At 34.1% G+C, this 19,471-nt stretch overlaps 2 protein-coding genes and 1 long non-coding RNA gene across 5 annotated transcripts; all 3 read left to right on the top strand.

Annotated features, from left to right (window-relative positions):
- The first annotated feature begins 720 nt into the window (after positions 1-720).
- On the top strand, positions 721-6,578 carry LOC104111068 (uncharacterized). Of its 2 annotated transcripts, none has more exons than XM_009620667.4 (4): positions 721-875; positions 996-1,089; positions 5,170-5,362; positions 6,160-6,578. In XM_009620667.4, the coding sequence occupies exons 2-4, from the start codon at positions 1,036-1,038 to the stop codon at positions 6,288-6,290; spliced, it is 378 nt and encodes a 125-aa protein (XP_009618962.1). In that variant the 5' UTR covers positions 721-875; positions 996-1,035; the 3' UTR covers positions 6,291-6,578. The 2 variants fall into 2 exon arrangements, with proteins under 2 accessions (XP_009618962.1, XP_070037415.1); XM_070181314.1 differs by having other exon boundaries at positions 792-887.
- On the top strand, positions 1,096-3,231 carry LOC138896424 (uncharacterized). The gene is made up of 2 exons (XR_011409509.1): positions 1,096-2,469; positions 3,057-3,231. It is a non-coding gene; the product is annotated as an uncharacterized lncRNA (long non-coding RNA).
- A 1,402-nt stretch (positions 6,579-7,980) lies between the features above and the next one.
- LOC104111069 (putative glycine-rich cell wall structural protein 1) lies at positions 7,981-19,173 on the top strand. Of its 2 annotated transcripts, none has more exons than XM_070179824.1 (2): positions 7,981-8,053; positions 18,536-19,173. In XM_070179824.1, coding segments are annotated over exons 1-2 (477 nt in total). In that variant the 5' UTR covers positions 7,981-8,052; the 3' UTR covers positions 19,012-19,173. The 2 variants fall into 2 exon arrangements, with proteins under 2 accessions (XP_070035925.1, XP_009618963.1); XM_009620668.4 differs by lacking the exon at positions 7,981-8,053 and adding an exon at positions 18,045-18,155.
- Positions 19,174-19,471: the final 298 nt, after the last annotated feature.

Raw genomic sequence — 19,471 nt, 5'->3', positions numbered from 1 at the left:
AAGAGTTTGCTTTAAGAATCTGGCATGGGGCTATTTTTCTAATCTTTTCTTAATATGGTCAAAATATAAATAATAGTTTAAAAAGAAGGTCCATCCATCGTAATTTCTTGCCTCTAGAACGAAGCAGCAAAACTCCAAGAACTGCAAAAGAGTATCAAATAACTTCCCTTTTTTTTTTTTTCTATTTAACAATTAACAATTAGCTACGCATAACTAAATGATAATAATTCGGAGTTGCATCGTGATAAAATGCTCCTTACTAATAAGTTTATCAACTTTTAGAGTTTAAATTCAAAACCTTCAATTAAGGTGAAAGGATTCAAATCATCCCATCACACCCATTAACTATTAATTGAGAACTTATTCAAGTTACAATACTTATTATAAATTTGACACAATGAGAGTAATGTAGAATGAGTTGCAACATCAAAACATTGGAGAACCTTTAGATATATTCGAGTTCGAGCTCTAAGGATAAAATATCCGAGTTCGAGTTGTGAGGATGAAATATCACTTTATAGTATATAGAGAGTGCTTTGTTTTTTTAATTTACTTAGTGAGTATGAATGATTAAACCAAAAGAAAAAAGGTCTACTCATTGCCAAAATTTCCAAGGCAAGTGCGCGCGTGCAGTGCAAGTCAGCGAGAAATCGCGTGGATTAAGCATAAACACAAACATATAATTTAGCAAATGCTAATAATGGTCAACGGGACCTATTGTCGGGCCCACGTGGTTACAGAAAAGCACAGCTGACGCTACACTTCGAGTAAAATCAAGCAAAAAAAGGAAACCCAATTAAAAGCTCCTCTCACTCTCTGCAACAAACATAGAAATCCAAAAAGAAATCCTAAAATAGAACAGCTGAACAAAACAGGTGGGTGATTAGGTATATTATTATTGTTATTATTATGTGTTTGTTTGGTAGTTAATTATTGGTTGAATGGGAAATATCTTTTGATCTAATCTTGGTTTTGCTTTTCTGTGAAATTTTCAGCTTCCTCTTTTGGGTAGGGGAATTTGTATATTTGGATTCTATGAGCAAAGAAAGGCCACCAGAGCCTCTTGATTTCTTCATTTGGACTGTTGAGGTAAACTGCTTTTTTCTTCCCTATTTTTCCTGATTGTTTATTATTTATCATAATCCCAGATCTTGTGAGTCACTGCTATTTATAATTAGGTTTTGTATTGATTTAAACTGTTATAAATTGGCTACATATTATGTTGTTGTAGTATGATGAGATTTTTTTCTGATAATCCAATGATTTTAATTTGTAGGTTTTAATGGTTAAAAGATGCATTTTTTATCGTTTTTCTTTTGCCATTGCTGTTAAAGTTTTGACCTTGGTCAGTATACTCTGGACTATGAAAAAGAGTTCTTCTATTGCCTATTGCTATGGCTTTAGGGTTTAGAAATCCATAAAAAGGGGCAGCCCGGTGTACAACATCCCATATTCACGCAGTGGTCCGAGGATAGGTTGCACCCAAGGGGCTATGTGATTTAGGCAGCCTACTCACAACTCGAACTCGTGACCTATAGGTCATAAGGAGACAACTTTACCGCTGCTCCAATATTATCCTTCATTGGAAATCCATATGAATAAATAAATTGCTTAGAATAGCGGACATGATCATGAGAATTATACTAGGGGTTACTAGTGAAGTGAGTTTGTTACTGTGTTGCAATCCTGAGTCTCCTTAAAGTACGTAAATGTAGGTATATGGCGGATATTACAACAACAACAGTCCCAATTTAGTCCCATAAGTGGGGTGTGGGGAGGGTAGTGTGTACGCAAACCTTATCCCGATCTTGTGAAGGTAGAGTGGTTATTTCCAATAGACCCTCAGCTCAAGGAAATCAAAAAGACCGGCAGTTATGAAAAGGAAATACAGTAAATATGGTGGATATTAATTACATCGAATTTGATGAATCATAAGAATGTTTTCTTTTCTATGATCAGTTTGGAAGGAACAAGAACATTAAGAAAGGGTACAATAACTTAGACTGCTTGCTGAGAAATAAGTGAGAAGCGATATCAAAGGGGAACAAAGCGAAATGCATACCAAAACACAGTAAAGGGAAGGGAACAGTTAGTCAAACACATGGATAGTAATGACCCTTTTCTAGCTTCTTTCCCATATAAACTAGCAAGGACATCATCCATGACGGTGTTTGTGTGACATTTAAAGTACTTAAGGTCACATTATTGTTTGAAGTAAATGGGTTGCTCACTCTAGGCCTCTTTTGGTGAGGCTGTTTGTACGACCATGGCTGATTGGCAGCTCCATTCTAAACCTTGGGTTTGCAAGTTCCATGTAATTTGGGTCTGGATTCTTAGAATCTGTGAGTTATGGGAAATTTGAGGAAAGATATGGTGAGTTAGGTATATCCTAGTAGTATATACTGTAGCTTGTGGGACCTTTCTTCCTTTTACAACCCCATGTAGCCACTATAAAGGAAACTCCTTGAGGTTTCATGTTTTTTTTTTGGATGAAGTAAGATAATTTCATTAAATGACATCAAGAAGATGCATAGCAAAAATATACAACAAAAGTGTGGCTGCTCATATACAAAAAACTTACTGAATAACTAAGGAGCATACATAATCCAAAAAAGATTCAAAGCAAGTTACAGGGGCCTGGTTGCACCAAGTAAATAGATTGATTAGACAAGTTGCTTTAAGAGAGTGATTAGGAGTTGAAATCCCATCAAAACATCTGCGATTTCTCTCTTTCCAGATGCACCAAAAAATAGTAGCAGGCACCATTTGCCAAGTTTTTTTTATGGAATTCCCAACTCTCCATGAGCACCAGCTCTCATAAGCATCCTTGATACTGTAAGGCATGACCCAGGCAAGTCCAAAAACTGATAAAAACATGTTCCATATGTCAGCTGCTACTGTGCACCGAAGAAACAAATGTCTCACATTCTCAGATTCCTCCTGGCACATAAAACAATACTGCTTCTACTGAGGTTGTCTTGAGTAAGGCAGGCTTCATACATGCTTGTCCAGATAAAACCAATTACTTTTATAGGGAGCTTGGTTATCCATATAAGCTTCCATATTGAGGGTCTCATGTATCATATGCCAATTTTAATTTAGAGATAGACTTTTAACAAAAGATTTGACGACTGACTCATCAAAAATGAATCTTCTTGTTAGTAGATTTTGATGTCTTCTGCATCATGATTATTAACAAATTTCAACATTTACCTTATAATTGTGACAAAATTAACCAACACACCTATCGATAAATGGAAAATCTCCGAGGGACAGTGGCACATGGTTCGAAACTCAGAGGATAATAATGCCACCCCTCTATCCATCTCCTCTTAAATACCAGGTTCGTTTGTGATAGGGTTTGAACCTATGATATGCACCTAACCGACACATCACCTGTTGCACTCTTATTACTAGGCCAAAGTCCTGGTGGCAATAGAAAGGCTGGCATATTAGCTGGGATGGATGAGTAATAGTTAGGCACTTTTTTTTTATGAAGTAAGTGAAATATCATTAACAAAAGGCATCAAGAAGATGCAAAGGTCACAAAGAAACAGAAAGTATCAGCCCAAAATCAGGTAATAGTTAAGCACTTAAAGACTATGAAAAAAAAAGTAAATGAATTAAGAGCTCTAGTAATAATAATCTAAGTTTGCCATCATAAATTAACTTAAGGCCAGTTAACATCGGATAGAGGGAGTATAATGTTGTCATGACTGCCAAAGCTGAAGGTGTTTCTACTTCCTGGTGTGAAGCGGCATAGGATATACAAATTAAACCGGATGAGGTAGACTCTAGGTGTCCTTACTTCTCAGGTAGTGGAATGGAGGTCATACAATCAGATTCAAGCTTAGCCTAAAGAGGTGTAGTTAGAAGTTCGTCATTCATCCAAAGGGATGTGTAATGTATATCATTTTTTCCAAAGCTGCAAGCTTGTTGAAATACAGGTAAGTTGCTCTTGTTACCTTGCAAATAAAAGGGTGAGGTAGACATCGTTATTTACCTCGACTTTAACAGTTTTAAGCAGTGACATGAAGTCGTTTGATTAAATTCAAGCATGTGGAAGTCTAAAGAGGTGGATAGGAGTTTCTCATTCGTGAAGGAGGGTTATGCAATGGATATCATGATTGCCAAGGTTGCAGGCTTATTTTGACCTCCAGGTATAAAGTCGCTCACATATACCTTGCAGGTAAATGTCAATGCAGATATCTTTATTTACCTTTTATGTAGTGACATGAAAGTCTTAAGATCAAATTCAAGCATGACAAAAACCTGGATAGATTCGTTGGAGTTCATCATTACTCATTTGATCAAGGGGAAGCATCAACGAGTATCTAAAAACATCTATAGTAATTCATCATTCTTTGAAGAGGATGCACATGTGTAGGGCTAGCATCAATTCCTTGAAGTGGCTGACTTTCTACTTAAGATTGAAGACTGACTATTTTAGGAGATACCATCTTCTCTTGTTTTTTCAAATCTTTTGTAACAGATGCTAAGCACCCTCCACTTCCAACCAAGAGGTTGTGAGTTCGAGTCACCCCAAGAGCAAGGTGGGGAGTTCTTGGAGGGAAGGATGGCGAGGGTCTATTGGAAACAGCCTCTCTACCCCAGGGTAGGGGTAAGATCTGCGTACACACTACCCTCCCCAGACCCTACTAGTGGGATTATACTGGGTTGTTGTTGTTGTTGTTGTTTTATAACAGATGCTACACCGAGTATTCTTTGAGCTTATGTAACTATTACGTTGAAATGAGTGTGTTCATCTTATTACAGGATTTGCAAGCTTTCTGTTGTCCTCTTGCCATGTATGACATTTTAGTTTGCTATTCACTACTTCATCGAAATGAATCCAGATATTTACTTCAAAATTGTTCTCCTGGGGCTATGGTCCACACTTATCCATTTGAAAAATATCTTCCTTGCCCCCCTGCCCGACCCGACCCCAAATAAAAACTAAAAATAAGTAGTAAAACAAAGCAGACAGTTGGGAAAGTTGTCTTGCGCCCCTAGGTATTAGTGGAGTTGTTTCCCCCGGCTCTTTTCAATGGTTGAGGGGTGGCAATGAACCACACAGAAAGGAAATGTATCTTGTTCAACGAATAAACAACATGAAAAGAGAATGTATCTTGTGCAATGCCTGATTTATGCTGCTACTTTTGTTGGCAGGATGTTGGCTTATGGTTGGAAGAAATAAATCTCGGTGGCTATCGTCAGATTTTCAAAGAGAATGGTGTTAATGGAGAGTACTTGGAGGGTATGTCCATGTTCACGACTGAACAGATACTACGGTTTATAAGAAGGTGTCACATGAAATGGGGAGACTTCATAACACTGTGCAAGGAGCTCAGGAGGATAAAAGGTGCATTTATTCCCCTCCCCTTCCATCTCTCTCTCCCTCAATTTATCTGTAATCCCAGTTTATTGATGTAAATTTTGTCCAGTGCTTTTCCACCGTCTCTTCTGTTTGTCCAATAGTGCAATTAAGGTGGTTACATCGTTTGTGCTAAATCAGCTTTGACTGATGAAAGACTTGCTGGTTTCTTTGTTATGTTAAGAATCTTTTCGCGTAGTGTGAAGTTAGAGATCTCTTAGTTCGTGTTGGGAAGGGGAAAAAAAGGGAAAAAAGGGCAGCCCGGTGCTCTAAGCTCCCGCTATGCGCGGGGTCCGGGGAAGGGTCAGACCACAAGGGTCTATTGTACGCAGCCTTACCCTACATTTCTGCAAGAGGCTGTTTCCACGGCTCGAACTCGTGACCTCCTGGTCACACGGCAGCAACTTTACCGGTTACGCCAAGGCTCCCCTTCTCTTGAGGGCCCAATCGGGTTCGAAACGGTGACCTCTTGATATAATAGGCCGCGAATATGATATGATAGTGGTATGGTCGTCAATGCCTTTGAATAGTTCGATATAGCAATTCTCTTGCATAATCATAAGGTTGACAAGCATGATTTACTTAATACATAGACATTGAAGATGTTGCGGACTCAGCTTTGTGATCCGGTTTTGATCACTATATCAAGAGTGTTGTTAATACCAAGCATTGATAAACATGAGTGAATCTTCCGCTGCTTTAAAGGATGACCAATGCTGTTTTATTTCAACCTACAGTTGCTATTACGTTTCGTACGTCTTTATTGATTCAATTCGTTCGTGCAGTGGCTTGCTTGAAAGGAGAGCAAAGAGTCCGTCGACCTTGGTGGGCCCCATCATGTCTCTCTATAATCTTCACGAAGGCTGCCAAGCGTAATAGGCAGTCTAGAGTGGTTTCGCTGAAGCTGGAACCTTGATATACTGATATGTACTTGTGTATGTATAATTTCTGTTTTAAGAGGACAGGGGATAGGAAAACCACTTGTCTCCGTATATTTCCCACTCTTCCTTTTCGTTCTTTTCGCCTTTTTTTCTTGTTGGTTCTTCTTTGGAGAACTTCCTCCTCTGTCCAAGCATTTACTATACATAGTTTTGTAATCTGCTTTTGTCCTAAATTATTTCTGATGAATATACTAAAATGAAGCAAAGAGATACAGTTATGTAAATCTCAACGTGCACTATTCTTATTGAAAAATTTGCCACTCGATTACTTTGGTGCAAGATTGAATGATGTAGTAATAGACATTTGCTTATTTAGATGGAGAGTGATAATATTTGCATCATGAGAGCTGCGTATAAAATTCCGTACAGTTATATAATGTGTATAAGATCTTCTGTAATTAATACAATCACCATATAACTAACATGAATAAGACTATCATAAGAAAAGATGAAAGCAAAAATTCCGAGAAAACGTATCTAGAATAGCTTGAGGATTTTAAGTTACTTTAAGGCTAGTTAGGTAAAACATTAATCGATCAACGGATGGAAAGGAATATCAGAATTGGAACGCCTGGATTCGGTCCCAAACCAATTGAGCAAAAACACCAGAGCAAAAGATGCTCAACAGATTCTAAGCTTGAGTTCACTACTAGCTTTTAGTCTTAAGCAGGCAGGAATGAATATTATACTAATAGAAAATAGATGAGAAAAAAAACTCATCTCTTTACTTAGTCAAAGTTATTGTTTTACTCTTTCTAATAAACGTACAAAGGTGAGGGTGTACTTTCTCCGGCATACGGAAAAAAAATTTCAGGACGACAGCTTAGCCATTGGAGCCATTCTAAAAAGGAGAAATTAGCACTACTTCTTTAATAACGTAGCTATATGTACATAAAAAATCACATATTCTTATTTATCGCATAGTAATCCTTGTACTATTTATTCACCATATAAATATAAATATTAATTTGCATTATAATCTTCACATAACTAGACCATAAACCAAACATAATGTCTAATAGAACATGTAAGTTTTTCCTCTCACAATTAATTACCATAACGTAAGTCTTCTTACAGCTTGTTTGGATGGTTGTTACCCATTGTATTGTATCGTATTGTTACTTTAAATACGATATTTATTTTGATTGTTACTTAAATTTTATTATATCGTATCGTTAAATCCGTCGTTACATAACGACGAAATGTATCATTTTATGTAACGATCGATTTGGTGTGGTCGCGTCGTTACCTTGTCTTTTTCTCTAAATCTCACCCTTCATTATTATTAAATAATTTTATTTTATCATTTACCCTACCTTTTTATATAATAATTTTACCTTGTATCATAATTGTTCTTTATAATATTGCAAGTTTATTCTTCATATTGCTGGTGCGTGATATCATGAAACAATAGTAAGCGACAAAATTTATTCAAACATTATATTTATCAAACGATACAATACAATACAATACAATACGATACGATACATTATGAAACGATACGTGACAGCCATCCAAACAAGCAGTTAATTACATTCAATTCTATGCTTCTCGCGTTTCCATTTTTGTAAATGTGAGATATTAATTACATTCATTAACAATCCCTAACCATGTACTGTTACTTTACCACTACTCTATAGTATTTAAACTCGTCCTAAACATCTCAAAATTATTCATCCAATTGCTTAGCTCTTCTCTGAGGTAATTTCAGTGCAAAACACATACGAGAAGAGCCAAAGTAAGAAACCATTCTCATCTTAATTTGTTGTTAATATTGATTATATTAGTGCTAAATATGAAACATAATTACATTTGTCTTTCTATTTTTTGCGGTAATAATAGTGTTTAGACAGTTAAATGTTTTTAATAATTAAGCTGTGCTACTTTTTGATGTAGTGTTAACAGCAAGTGCAAAGATGTATAGCAGATTGGTTCCGTTGTTTGTTGTGTGTGTTTTTTTGCAAACAACATTTGCAAGGAAGCTTCTACAATTTCCATCTGGAAGCATCCCCGGGTTTGACGGAATTGACCAAATTATCGGAAATATTGCTGGCGGCGGTGGCGGTGGCGGTGGAGGAGGTGAGAATGGTGGATTTGGTGGGGGGATGGGAGGTGGTTGGGGTAAGGGATCAGATAGCAATGGAGGAGGTGGTGGTGGAGGTGGCGGCGGTGGTGGAGGAGGAGGTGTGAATGGTGGATCTGGTCAGGGGTTTGGAATTGGCTGGGGTAGTGGATCAGGTAGCAATGGAGGAGGTGGTGGTGGTGGCGGCGGTGGAGGAGGAGGCGGCGATGAAAACGGCGGGGGTGGTTTTGGTGGCGGAGCTGGTGAAGGCCGTGGAGATGGAGATGTGGCGTTTGATCCTACTATTGAAGATTGAATAACGCTTTTTGGTGATCACCATTTTCACATGATTTTGCTCAAATATAGTTTAGATAACAAAGAAGTAGAAGGCAAATTGTAGCAAACCATATTCTTTAATAAACATTTTTTTCTTCGCTAAATAATGTTATTGTTATTACTAATGTTGTCGATTTTGGGAGAGAAGTACTTCAATATTAGGGAGAGTTTGTAATATTCTCAATTCAATTAGAGCTTGTAATAAGAAGTGCGACTCTATGTCTTCATTGTAAGGTATGTTTCAAGATTACTATTATCTATACACGTTAATAAATGACACATGATGATTTAAATATTTATTTATATAAAGAAATAATAAAATTTAATTAAATAAATGATCAATTTTAGTAGATAATTAAGTATTGTAGTTTAAAAGTATCTAATGTGATGGTATCTTACCGAACACTTTTTTATAAATATTTTTTTTTTTTGTATATGTTTCCTTCTAATGTTTTGGTTACTATTGTGATAAATATAGTTCAATATTTAGGATGTTTGTCTTTGTTCTTTATTTATTATAACTACAAAATATAAACATACTGAAAATTATTTTCACACAAATTTAAAAGGATATTCTTTAGTTTCGGAAGACGAAAGTTGAATTCGGGGATAAATACATACTTAGAAGCATATTGACCAGTATCATAAGTTTTGCATGTATGACGTTATTGTCAAAACTTCTATATACCATATGTGTACTATTGCATAAGCTATATAGCGGATCTAAGTTTTGAGTAGCATGATGAGCATAAACCTATATGCAATGGAAGATTAATTTTAACTTAGTCTATTATATATATAGTGACACTAACATACGTAAGAAATAATGAACAAACATGTACGGTAGAAGGCCAATTGGTATTAAAGTATTTAAGTATTCTTCTTAGTAGTTATTGTTAGTATCATCTTGTGTTGAGTCAAAACTGAAAAATATTTTATTTTTATCATAAAACTTAGCAATAAACCTTTTATTTAGTTGATCAACATATTCATTTCTGCTAGCTAAGATAGCTCTTTAATTTCTATCATGTAATTTACACAAATTGTATTTTAATCTAATGATGGAAATATTTTCCTTATTAAATGCACTATTATTACCATTGGGGTTGATAACCAAGTGTTCTAGAAGAACCAAATCATCTTTTATTGGATGCTCTTCTTCGTTTTCGACAAGAAGCAAGAAGTCACTGAATGTTGGATATTTTCTTACTTTTACATTTCTTGTCATTTGAATATTTTCATTTGAGGCCATAAGTATAATTTTGGCAAGCTAACTTTTACAATTTCTGTTTTGGTCATTTTTGGAACTACTGATCGTACTTGACAGAAATCACCTCCCAAACTATTACTTTTCTACCAAACGGTTTATCGATATCCAATATATCTCTAAAACTGTGGGCGATTATTTCGATCGTATGACGCTTAGCCAAAAGCACTTTATCCCATATTATCACTTTTGTTTTCCTTATAAATTTAGTACTATTGATCTGATTTGATATATTTGTGAAATCTAAAGTGAGTTGTACGACCTCATAATAAAATCATTGTTGGTACACCACTTGTTCTTATTGCTAACAATACCATGCCTCTTGATATGACATTTGCAAGTAATGCATGACATAGGAATATTATTTCGATTACGCCGGAGGCATCTACAAAGGATAATCCCGCTATACCAGGATCGATTTTTTATAATATAGTCTTGAAAGCTTATTCTTGTTTAGGATTTAGCTTTGATTGTGCTTCCTCAAACACTTGTATGTCCTTCTTAATATAATTTTTTTTTAATTTGAAAAATAATTTTACTCATATGATGAATTTAAAAAATAATTTAATTGAATTCTCTTGCTAAATAATTAATTGAAAGATTTAATTATTTGGTTTTAACATAAAATATAATTTATTCTCTATTGATTTAGATTCTTAATATTAGTTCATCTCATGTTTGAATATTTAACCATTATTATAATTTTATCCACCATAAATTTTATTTTCGAAGAGTAAAAAGATCGATGACATTCCACTTTTAGATCTTTATATTTGTAAAATCATTAGTGTGTTGGCTCTTACCAATATTTTTTTTCTTTTCTCACACATTTATATTCTTAAAAATTTTCTTAGTTATTCTTTAATAACTTGATATATTTTTCTATATTACACGAAAAATTAATTAAAAAAAAATTATTTGAGTAGGAAAGCAGCTCAAATATAATATAATAATATATTATCGTAAGGTTTTTTTTCTCAATTTCAACGCTTTATGTAGTCCGTTTGGCATTACTTTTTTTTGGTATTGAATATTATAAAGTGGTAATGTATTACCAATATGGAGGATTCTTATGAAATTAATTTTATTAAACCTTCCTACATATTTTTAATAAGAATTCAATAGACAAGATTGTATTAATTTTAAAATCTTAAATATTAAAAAAATTAACATAGAAGTTATTGTAGTCCAAAAAAAAAGTTACTACAGCTATGTCTTTTCCCTATGAGTTCTTCTGTTTAATATTTTATGGGTATTTTGATCTATCAATATTATATTCGTACTTTTATAATAATATATGCTTTCCTTTTTCTGAATGGATTTGGACAATATAACATGTTTTCAAAGTAAATTAGTAATAAGAATTTTTTAAGAAGTATATCCTAAAAGTAATAGGATTACAAGGCTAATATCTATACCCGGAAATAATTATACTAATAGGATTCCTAAAGATAATCATGTAGGATTACTAACGTGTAGTATTATATCATAAAACTAATAGGATTACAAGGTTAATGTCTAAAATTTCGATTATGTCATTTTATTGTGAGTTATTATGTTTAATATTAAAAGGTTATTTTTGTAATCCAACATTTTATTCATACTTTTATAATAATATAGAATATAGATAAGCTTGTATTCAGAGTACTTAGAACGACTCAATGATATGATTATGAATTCTCTATATTATTTTGATAAATAATGTGAAACAACTATAGTCAATTTTTTTAGATGGCAACATAATTCAAGAACAAAGCTTGGAAAACAAGATAAAATTAGGACAATACGTTATGCGTTAGTGCTACACATAATTCTTTCTAAAATCTTGTCTGTTACCATTCAAGAAAACACCGAAATTCCATTCACTTTAATTCTAGGTTTCTCGTTTACACACAATTATATTCAAAATTAAATTGGAAAAAGGAAGTGATAATAAAATCAACCATTTGGTATTCAGATACTACTAATATTTAGTGGGTTCCAAAACCTTTCTTTGCATTTTTCTCAAATTAATCAAAATAATAAATTAAATCTTGAAAGGAGACATATTAATAGTCTGTTTGACCAAGCTTCTTCCCAAGCCAAAAGTACTTTTCAGGGGCGACTTAACAGTATTTGTGGCCTAAAGCCAATGTTGATAAGAGGCCCTAAACTTTATTTTTAGAAAACAAAATCACACATACGTACGTGATATATATATATTCTAATATTTTGATATATAAAATTATTAATAACTTTTTATAATCGATCTATCCTAAAAATATTTTGGACAATATTATAATAGTTTTTAACTCTTTTATTTTAGTTTTGAATAACTTGATTCATATTTTTCGTGGCATATTTAAATTCTAATAAATGAATAAAAGACAATATATAACTATGAAGTAAGAATAAAATGAGATGATAACAACACTTGAAAGTTATAATAATAGAATTTAATTCAAGAAAAATGATGACTTGATTTCAAGATATCTTTTTGCTCCTTCAATAACACAAAATGCTTGAAACTTCAGGAAAAAATAAAAAAGAATGCACGATATATGATATCAATAGTACTTTTAAGTTATGTGGGTTTTCGAATAATACTACTCCTACTAAGTTATCAGACTTAAACCCGAAAAGCAAGAAAGAGAATATATAAGAGTATAAAGTTATGCGAGCGATTAACTCTTGGACAAACCGAGAAAGAAAATTATAACGACCCGGCCGGTCGTTTTGAGAGTAATAGCCCCGATCCTCTATTAACTGTTTTCCCCATATTTATTTCTGCTATTGTCCCTAAATGAGAGCTTAAGCCTTAGAATTTGGACCGTAGTCAGAACTGTGTGAAGACGACTCCAGAATAGAATTATGTCGATTCTGTTAGCTCCGTTAGGTAATTTTGGGTTTAGGGGCGTGTCCGAATTGTGTTTTGGAGATCCGTAGCTCATTTAGGCTTGAAATGGCGAAAGTCAATTTTTTGGAGTTTTGGGCCGATAGTGAAATTATTGATATCGGGGTCGGATTCTGATTCCGGAAGTTGGAGTAGGTCTGTAATGTTTAATATGACTTGTATGCAAAATTTGGGATCAATCGGACGTGGTTTGGTTGGTTTCGGTATCGGTTGTCGAATTTGAAAGTTTTAAGTTCTTTAACTTTGAATCAGAGAATGATTTGTAATTTTAGCATTGTTTGATGTGGTTTGAGGATTCGACTAAGTTCGTATGATGTTTTAGGATTGGTTGGTATGTTTGGTTGAGGTCCCGGGGGCCTCGGGGGAGTTTCGGACGCCCAACCGATCGTTTTTTGGAATTTGAAGGTTGCTGAAGTTTTCTGGTGTCTGAGTTCTGGTTTTCATATACGCGATCGCGTAGGGTGATCCGCGATCGCGTAGGCTTAGCTGGGCAGAAGATGGAATTATTCTTCGCGTTCGCGGACATGGGCATGCGAACGCGTAGTGATGTGAGATGGTGCTTCGCGAACGCATAGTAAAGGTCGCGTTCGCGTAGGGTTAAGTGGACCAAAGTTGGGCCACGCGTTTTGCTCATCGCGATCGCATGCGGACGTTCGCGATCGCGTGAGTATGGAAGCTAGAGTATCGCGTTCGCGTGGTGTTTTACGCGATCGCGTAGAGTTAATTTCTGGGGCAGCAAAGTTGTTCTTCGCGATCGCGATTAAGGAATCACTAGGCAGTGTTAAAGTCTCCAAAAACGGGGGTTTTGCCATTTTTTTTTATAAAAAACTTGAGTTGGGAGCTCGGATTTTGGACGAGGTATTGAAGGATTTTCAGAGATATCGATTGGGTAACGATTCTTAACTCTTTTATGGTTATATTCCACTAATCTATGGTTGATTTCATCATTTAATTTTGGAATTTGGGGTTGAAATTGGGAAAAAATTGGAAGAACTTCTTCAACAAAGATTTCGAGTTTTGAAAGGGGATTTGTTGTCGAATTTGAGTAATTTTTATATGGTTAGACTCGTGAGTGAATGAGTGTTCGTATTTTGTGACTTTTACCCGATTTCGAGACGTGGGCCCCACATGCAATTTTTGAGTTAATTTCATAATTTTTGTTAAAGTGTTGATTTCATTAATTAGATGAGTCTATTATGGTTGTATTTGTGATATGTAATTGCTTTTGGCTAGATTTGGGCCATTCGGAGCCGGATATTCGTGGGAAAGGCATTGTGACCGATTGATTGAGGTTGGTTCGAGGTAAGTGGCTTGCCTAACCTTGTGTTGGGAACTTTCCCCTTAGGATATTTTGATGTTATTTGGTGTGTGGGCACCGTGTACGTGAGGTGATGATTACGTACACATGCTATTATTGCAAAAATCTTGTTTATCCTTTTTAAATCATAAATGATTTCTCTTATTGAATTGCACTAATAATATTTAATTATTTAGTTTAGACTAGAAAAGCATGCTTACGTGTTTTAACTGCCTAATTGATATTTTGTGCGCCACGCTTAGTTAAATCCCTATTTTCCTTATCTGTGATTAGTATAAACTGTATAATTTGAGGCCATACCTGTCATTGTATCTTGCATTGCATATTTAAATTGGGACTACAGACATATTCCGGGAGATCCCCCAGTACTGTATATTTACTTTGGGACTACAGACGTATTCCGGGAGATCCTCCAGCATTGCATATTTAAATTGGGACTACAAACGTATTCCGGGAGATCCCCCAGCACTACATATTTACTTTGGGACTACGGACGTACTTCGGGAGATCCCCTGTACTGCATTTTTATTCGTAACTATGGGACGGCATCCCGGGAGATTTCCCATTGTGCTTACTTTGTTCTGAGTCGAGGGCTCCTTTAACTGTTAAATTTTCGAGAATTTCTTTAATTGTATTACCATAAATTTTACTTATATCTTTTACTGTTTAATTTATTATATTTATTCCGGTAGGGCCTTGACCTGACCTCGTCACTACTCGACTGAGGTTAGGATTGGCACTTATTGGGTACCATTATGGTGTACTCATGCTACTCTCTGCACATTTATTTTTGTGTGTGCAGATCTAGGTGCACCTTATCAGCCGCACTATCAGTGAGTCGGGACAACTTTGGAGACTTTAAGGTACATCTACCGCGTCCGCAGACCTCGGAGTCCCCTTCTACTCTTTCTCATGTCCATTATTTTCTGTATCTTCCTTGTTAGATTTTGATGTATAGAGACACTAGACTTTTCCTTCTATAGTTTGTGATTCACGATATTCCGGGTTTTGGGGATTGTTGTGTATTTTTTTTGAATAGTTGGTTAAATTTATATTTTTATTTCATTATTCCGCAAGGTGTTAGGCTTACCTAGTTGTAGAGACTAGGTGCCGTCACGACGTCACACGGAGGAAAAATTGGGTCGTGACAAAAATGAATAGTGTAAAAATATGATTTAGTACTACATATTTTCTGATAAAAAAATGGGTAAAAAGTGAAATATAATAATTTCACTTGTTAGATTTTTTATTCATACAAAAAAAAGTTTGAAAGAAATTCACATTTATAAAAAGTATTACGCTCACTTCAATTAGTTAGACATCTATTCTTTCCTTTTATAAAAAAATATCTAATTTTTAAGGTAAAAACTACTCATTATTTTCCTAAAACAGCATATAAACCTATTTTGGTATTAAAAAAATGCCCCCCTCGGCCCCCAAAATTTGGGGGCCTCAAGCATTTGCTTTAGACGCTTTATCCTATAGCCGGCCCTGGTGCTTTTTCCCTCAATTTGAGGTGTTTGACCAAGCTTTTTTGGGGGGAAAATGCTTTTGGCTAGAAGCAGAATCAATTTTGAATAAGCAGAAAAAAGTAGTTTCTCCCCAAAAGCAGAAGCAAAAGCAGTTTTGACTTTTCTTCCTACAAAAAATACTCTTTGCAAAATATTGTATATACCAAAATAACCTTACTTAGTTTAAACTATTAAGTAATATAAAATAACTTTTGGGATGAACTTTCATATTTATTGAATGATTTTTTGATATATTTAAATTATCTTGAAAAAATAAAGTTCTTTTCAAATTTATTTTTATATTTTACATAAATAAAATAAAAAAGCTTAATTATTATCTTTAATATAAAATATTTACAATTATTTATCTATTTATATAATATTAACTATTAAATAAATCTCTTCATATCCTTATTTGTAATTTGACACTTAAAAGCGCTTTTTGAAAAGTTTGGTCAAACACAAATTATTGTTCAAAAGTATTTTTCAAATTAATTAGTCAAACACAAACTGTTTTTCTCCGAAAGTATTTTTTCGAAAAGCACTTTTGAAAAAAGTACTTCTCAAAATAAACTAATTTTTTCAGCTTGGTCAAACAAGCTATAACAATTTGGATTTACAAGATTATATTCAAAACTGTAAACAAGTTAAGAAGCTCATCAAATAAGCTAATCCTTTACTCCGTTAAATTAAACTCTCCAATTTCAAAGAAAGAAAGGGAGTGGGGAATGACAATTTTCAGTTATTAAAGTGAGGGGAGAAACTTAAGAAACCCTAAACCAAATATAATTTTTTCTTCACATGACTGAACCATAAACCAAACAACCACGAGCAAGAATCATCACACCATTATATTCGAAATATGATAAAGTAGCTCCGGGTGGAGAGCTACTACTCCTTTGATAGGTGTCGCAATAGCCTTATTTGCGGTATTTCTATCTATTATTTTAAATATTTATAATTCTTCTGTTTTATTGGATGGAATTTCAATGAATTAGATCTATAAAAACCGCAAAGTACTTGCTTTTGAGTCCAAAATGAATCATTTAGAGCTCCAATTTCTAGTGCATTCTATTTTCTTCTGGTAGTTCAATCGTGGAATTTTTTTGTTTATGTATTTCTGGAGTATGAGTTTGTGACCTGTTATAATTCATCCTATTGATAGTACATAATAGGGGTGTACATAGGTCGGGTTGGTTCGAATTTTTAAATCTATAAACCAAACCAATAAAGTCGGATTTTTCAATCTTGGATTTTCTCGAATTTTTCGGTTCTCTTCGGGTTTTCGAGTTTTTTTCCAGGTAAAGTATTCATAGCACAAAATATGTAACTTGTGCTCTAAATATTTCTTTAGTAATACAACTATATAATGTATTTTCCAAGAAAATAACACAATAATATGAGATAAGTCATAGCTTTATACTAAAATATTCAATAACAAAGATAATAAAATTGCATATAGCAAATATTGCTAATTAATAAGCCATAATGAAAATCAACAAAATCTAAAAATACTATATATATCATGCTAAAATAAGTATAGCTAATAAGTATTATTAATTACGTAATTAAGCACTAAAAAAAAGATAAATTAAGTTATGCATTTTTATTATAAACCAATATAAAACTAAAAAATAGATATCCAACACTATCATCATTCCTACTTTCCTAGTGTTGAATTGAATTTCTTTTGTTAGCATTAGTATTGATTTGAACTTTGTTTGAGTTACTACATTTATGGGCTAAACTTGAAATAATACGTTAAAGATAAAATTGTGAAAAACTTTAATAACAAAATATTTATAAATTATATTAGAATAAAAAAGTATATGTATAAAATATTTTTAAAAATTGTATAAATATGCTATCGGGTTGGTTTGATTTCGATTTGACTTTTTTTGAGTTAAAACCAAAGCAAACCAAACCAAACCAATTATGGTTGAATTTTTTTTCCAATACCAAACCACAATCGGATTTTTTCCGTGTTTGACTCAGATTATTGGTTTGGTGCGATTTATCGATTTTCTTTGTACAACCCTAATACAGAGAATGTGTCGGTCATCTTGATAGAGATGGTTCTAATTCATCATATATTATTCTAATATTTGTAACACGAAATAGATTAAGAAATATTTGAACCATTATTCATACTTAATTTATTTATAGCTAAAACATAATGTCTAATAGAACATGTAAGTTTTTCCTTTCACAATTAATTACCATTACGTATGTATGTCTTCTTAATCACATTCAGTTCTATGCTTCTAGCGTTTCCATTTTGTAAATGTGATATATTAATTACTTTCATTAACAATCCCTAACCATATACTGTTACGTTACCACTACTCTATAGTATTTAAGCTCGTCCTAAACATCTCAAATTATTCATCCAATTGCTTACAGCTCTTCTCAGAGGTCATTTCAGTGCAAAACACTTATACGAGAAGAGCCAAGTAAGAAGCCATTTTCTTCTTTGTTGTTAATGTTGCTTATATTACTGCTAAATGCAACATAATTACATTTATCTTTCTACTTTCTGTAGTAACTATAGTGTTTATTACAGTTAATGTTTTCTACTTGACAAGATATAATGGAATGCGCACATCATCAAATAGTGTTTAAACATTTTATTTTTATTTGGATTGTGTGAGTTGAGTTTAAACCCAAAAAAAAAAATGATTTGTATATCGGACTCCAACTTATTGCGCATCATCAGTAACTGCAATAAGATGAAATTGTGATTTTGCCATAGGAACTTATTTTATTTCTTTTTCTAAAGAATTTCTTGCACTTTTTGAACAGTACTAACTGAGCTGTGTTATTTATGGTGCAGTGGCAAGTGCAAAGATGAGTAGCAGGTTGGCTCTTTTATGTATTGTGTGTGTTTTTATGCAAACAACATATGCAAGGAAGCTTCTACAGTTTCCATCCGGAAACATCCTCGGCTTTGGCGGAATTGACCAAATTATCGGAAATGTTGCCGGCGGCGGGGGTGGAGGCGGCGGCGGGGGAGGAGGAGGTTCAGATGGTGGAACCGGTTGGGGAATTGGAGGTGGATCTGGCTTTTTTAGTGGCTCAGGCAATGCCGGCGGCGGCGGTGGCGGTGGTGGAGGAGGAGGAGGTGTGCATGGTGGATCTGGTCAGGGGTTTGGAATTGGCTGGGGTAGTGGATCAGGTAGCAATGGAGGAGGTGGTGGCGGTGGCGGAGGAGGCGGTGGTGAAGACGGCGGGAGTGGTTTTGGTGGCGGAGCTGGTCAAGGCTATGGAGTGGGAGTGGTGGCGACTCTTGATCCTAGTAGTGAAGATTGAATAAGGCCTTTTTCACCGGATTTTGCTCAAATGTAGGTTTAGAATAAGGAAATAAGAGGGAAATTGTGGCAAACCATATTCTTTAATGAAATTTTTTTCACTGAATAATGTTATAGGTATTCCTGATTTTATCGATTTTGAGTTTGAGAATTGTTTTTGAAATTATGTTTATTGATATAATTCAACTGAGCGCATTTAACTTTCAGTTATACGTAATGTGTAATTTTAATATCTAAAGCTAATTGACCAATTGTTTTTATTTGGAATTTGCTCATTACTTTCCGTCCTCTTTTGTGAGTTTGAAATTGTTAAAGAATAAAATATAAAATTTAATTAAGGAATTGCATTTTTAAAATTCAACTCTGATTGCTGACAAAAGGATTAAAAAAAATCGATTATACTATTAGATACAGTTTTAAACACAAATTTAATAACTTCTTCGTCTTCCTATTCTGTCAAG

Source organism: Nicotiana tomentosiformis, chromosome 7 (assembly GCF_000390325.3).
Source record: "Nicotiana tomentosiformis chromosome 7, ASM39032v3, whole genome shotgun sequence".
NCBI classification, from domain to species: Eukaryota; Viridiplantae; Streptophyta; class Magnoliopsida; order Solanales; family Solanaceae; genus Nicotiana; species Nicotiana tomentosiformis.
This window is presented reverse-complemented; position numbering and strand designations above follow the sequence as displayed.

Excerpts from the sequence above, each read along its gene's own strand:
- LOC104111068 (XM_009620667.4), top strand. The coding sequence starts at position 1,036 with ATGAGCAAAGAAAGGCCACCAGAGCCTCTTGATTTCTTCATTTGGACT. Across the intron at positions 1,090-5,169 it reads TCTTCATTTGGACTGTTGAG|GATGTTGGCTTATGGTTGGA; the intron begins GTAAACTGCTTT and ends TTTTGTTGGCAG. Across the intron at positions 5,363-6,159 it reads GGAGCTCAGGAGGATAAAAG|TGGCTTGCTTGAAAGGAGAG; the intron begins GTGCATTTATTC and ends TCGTTCGTGCAG.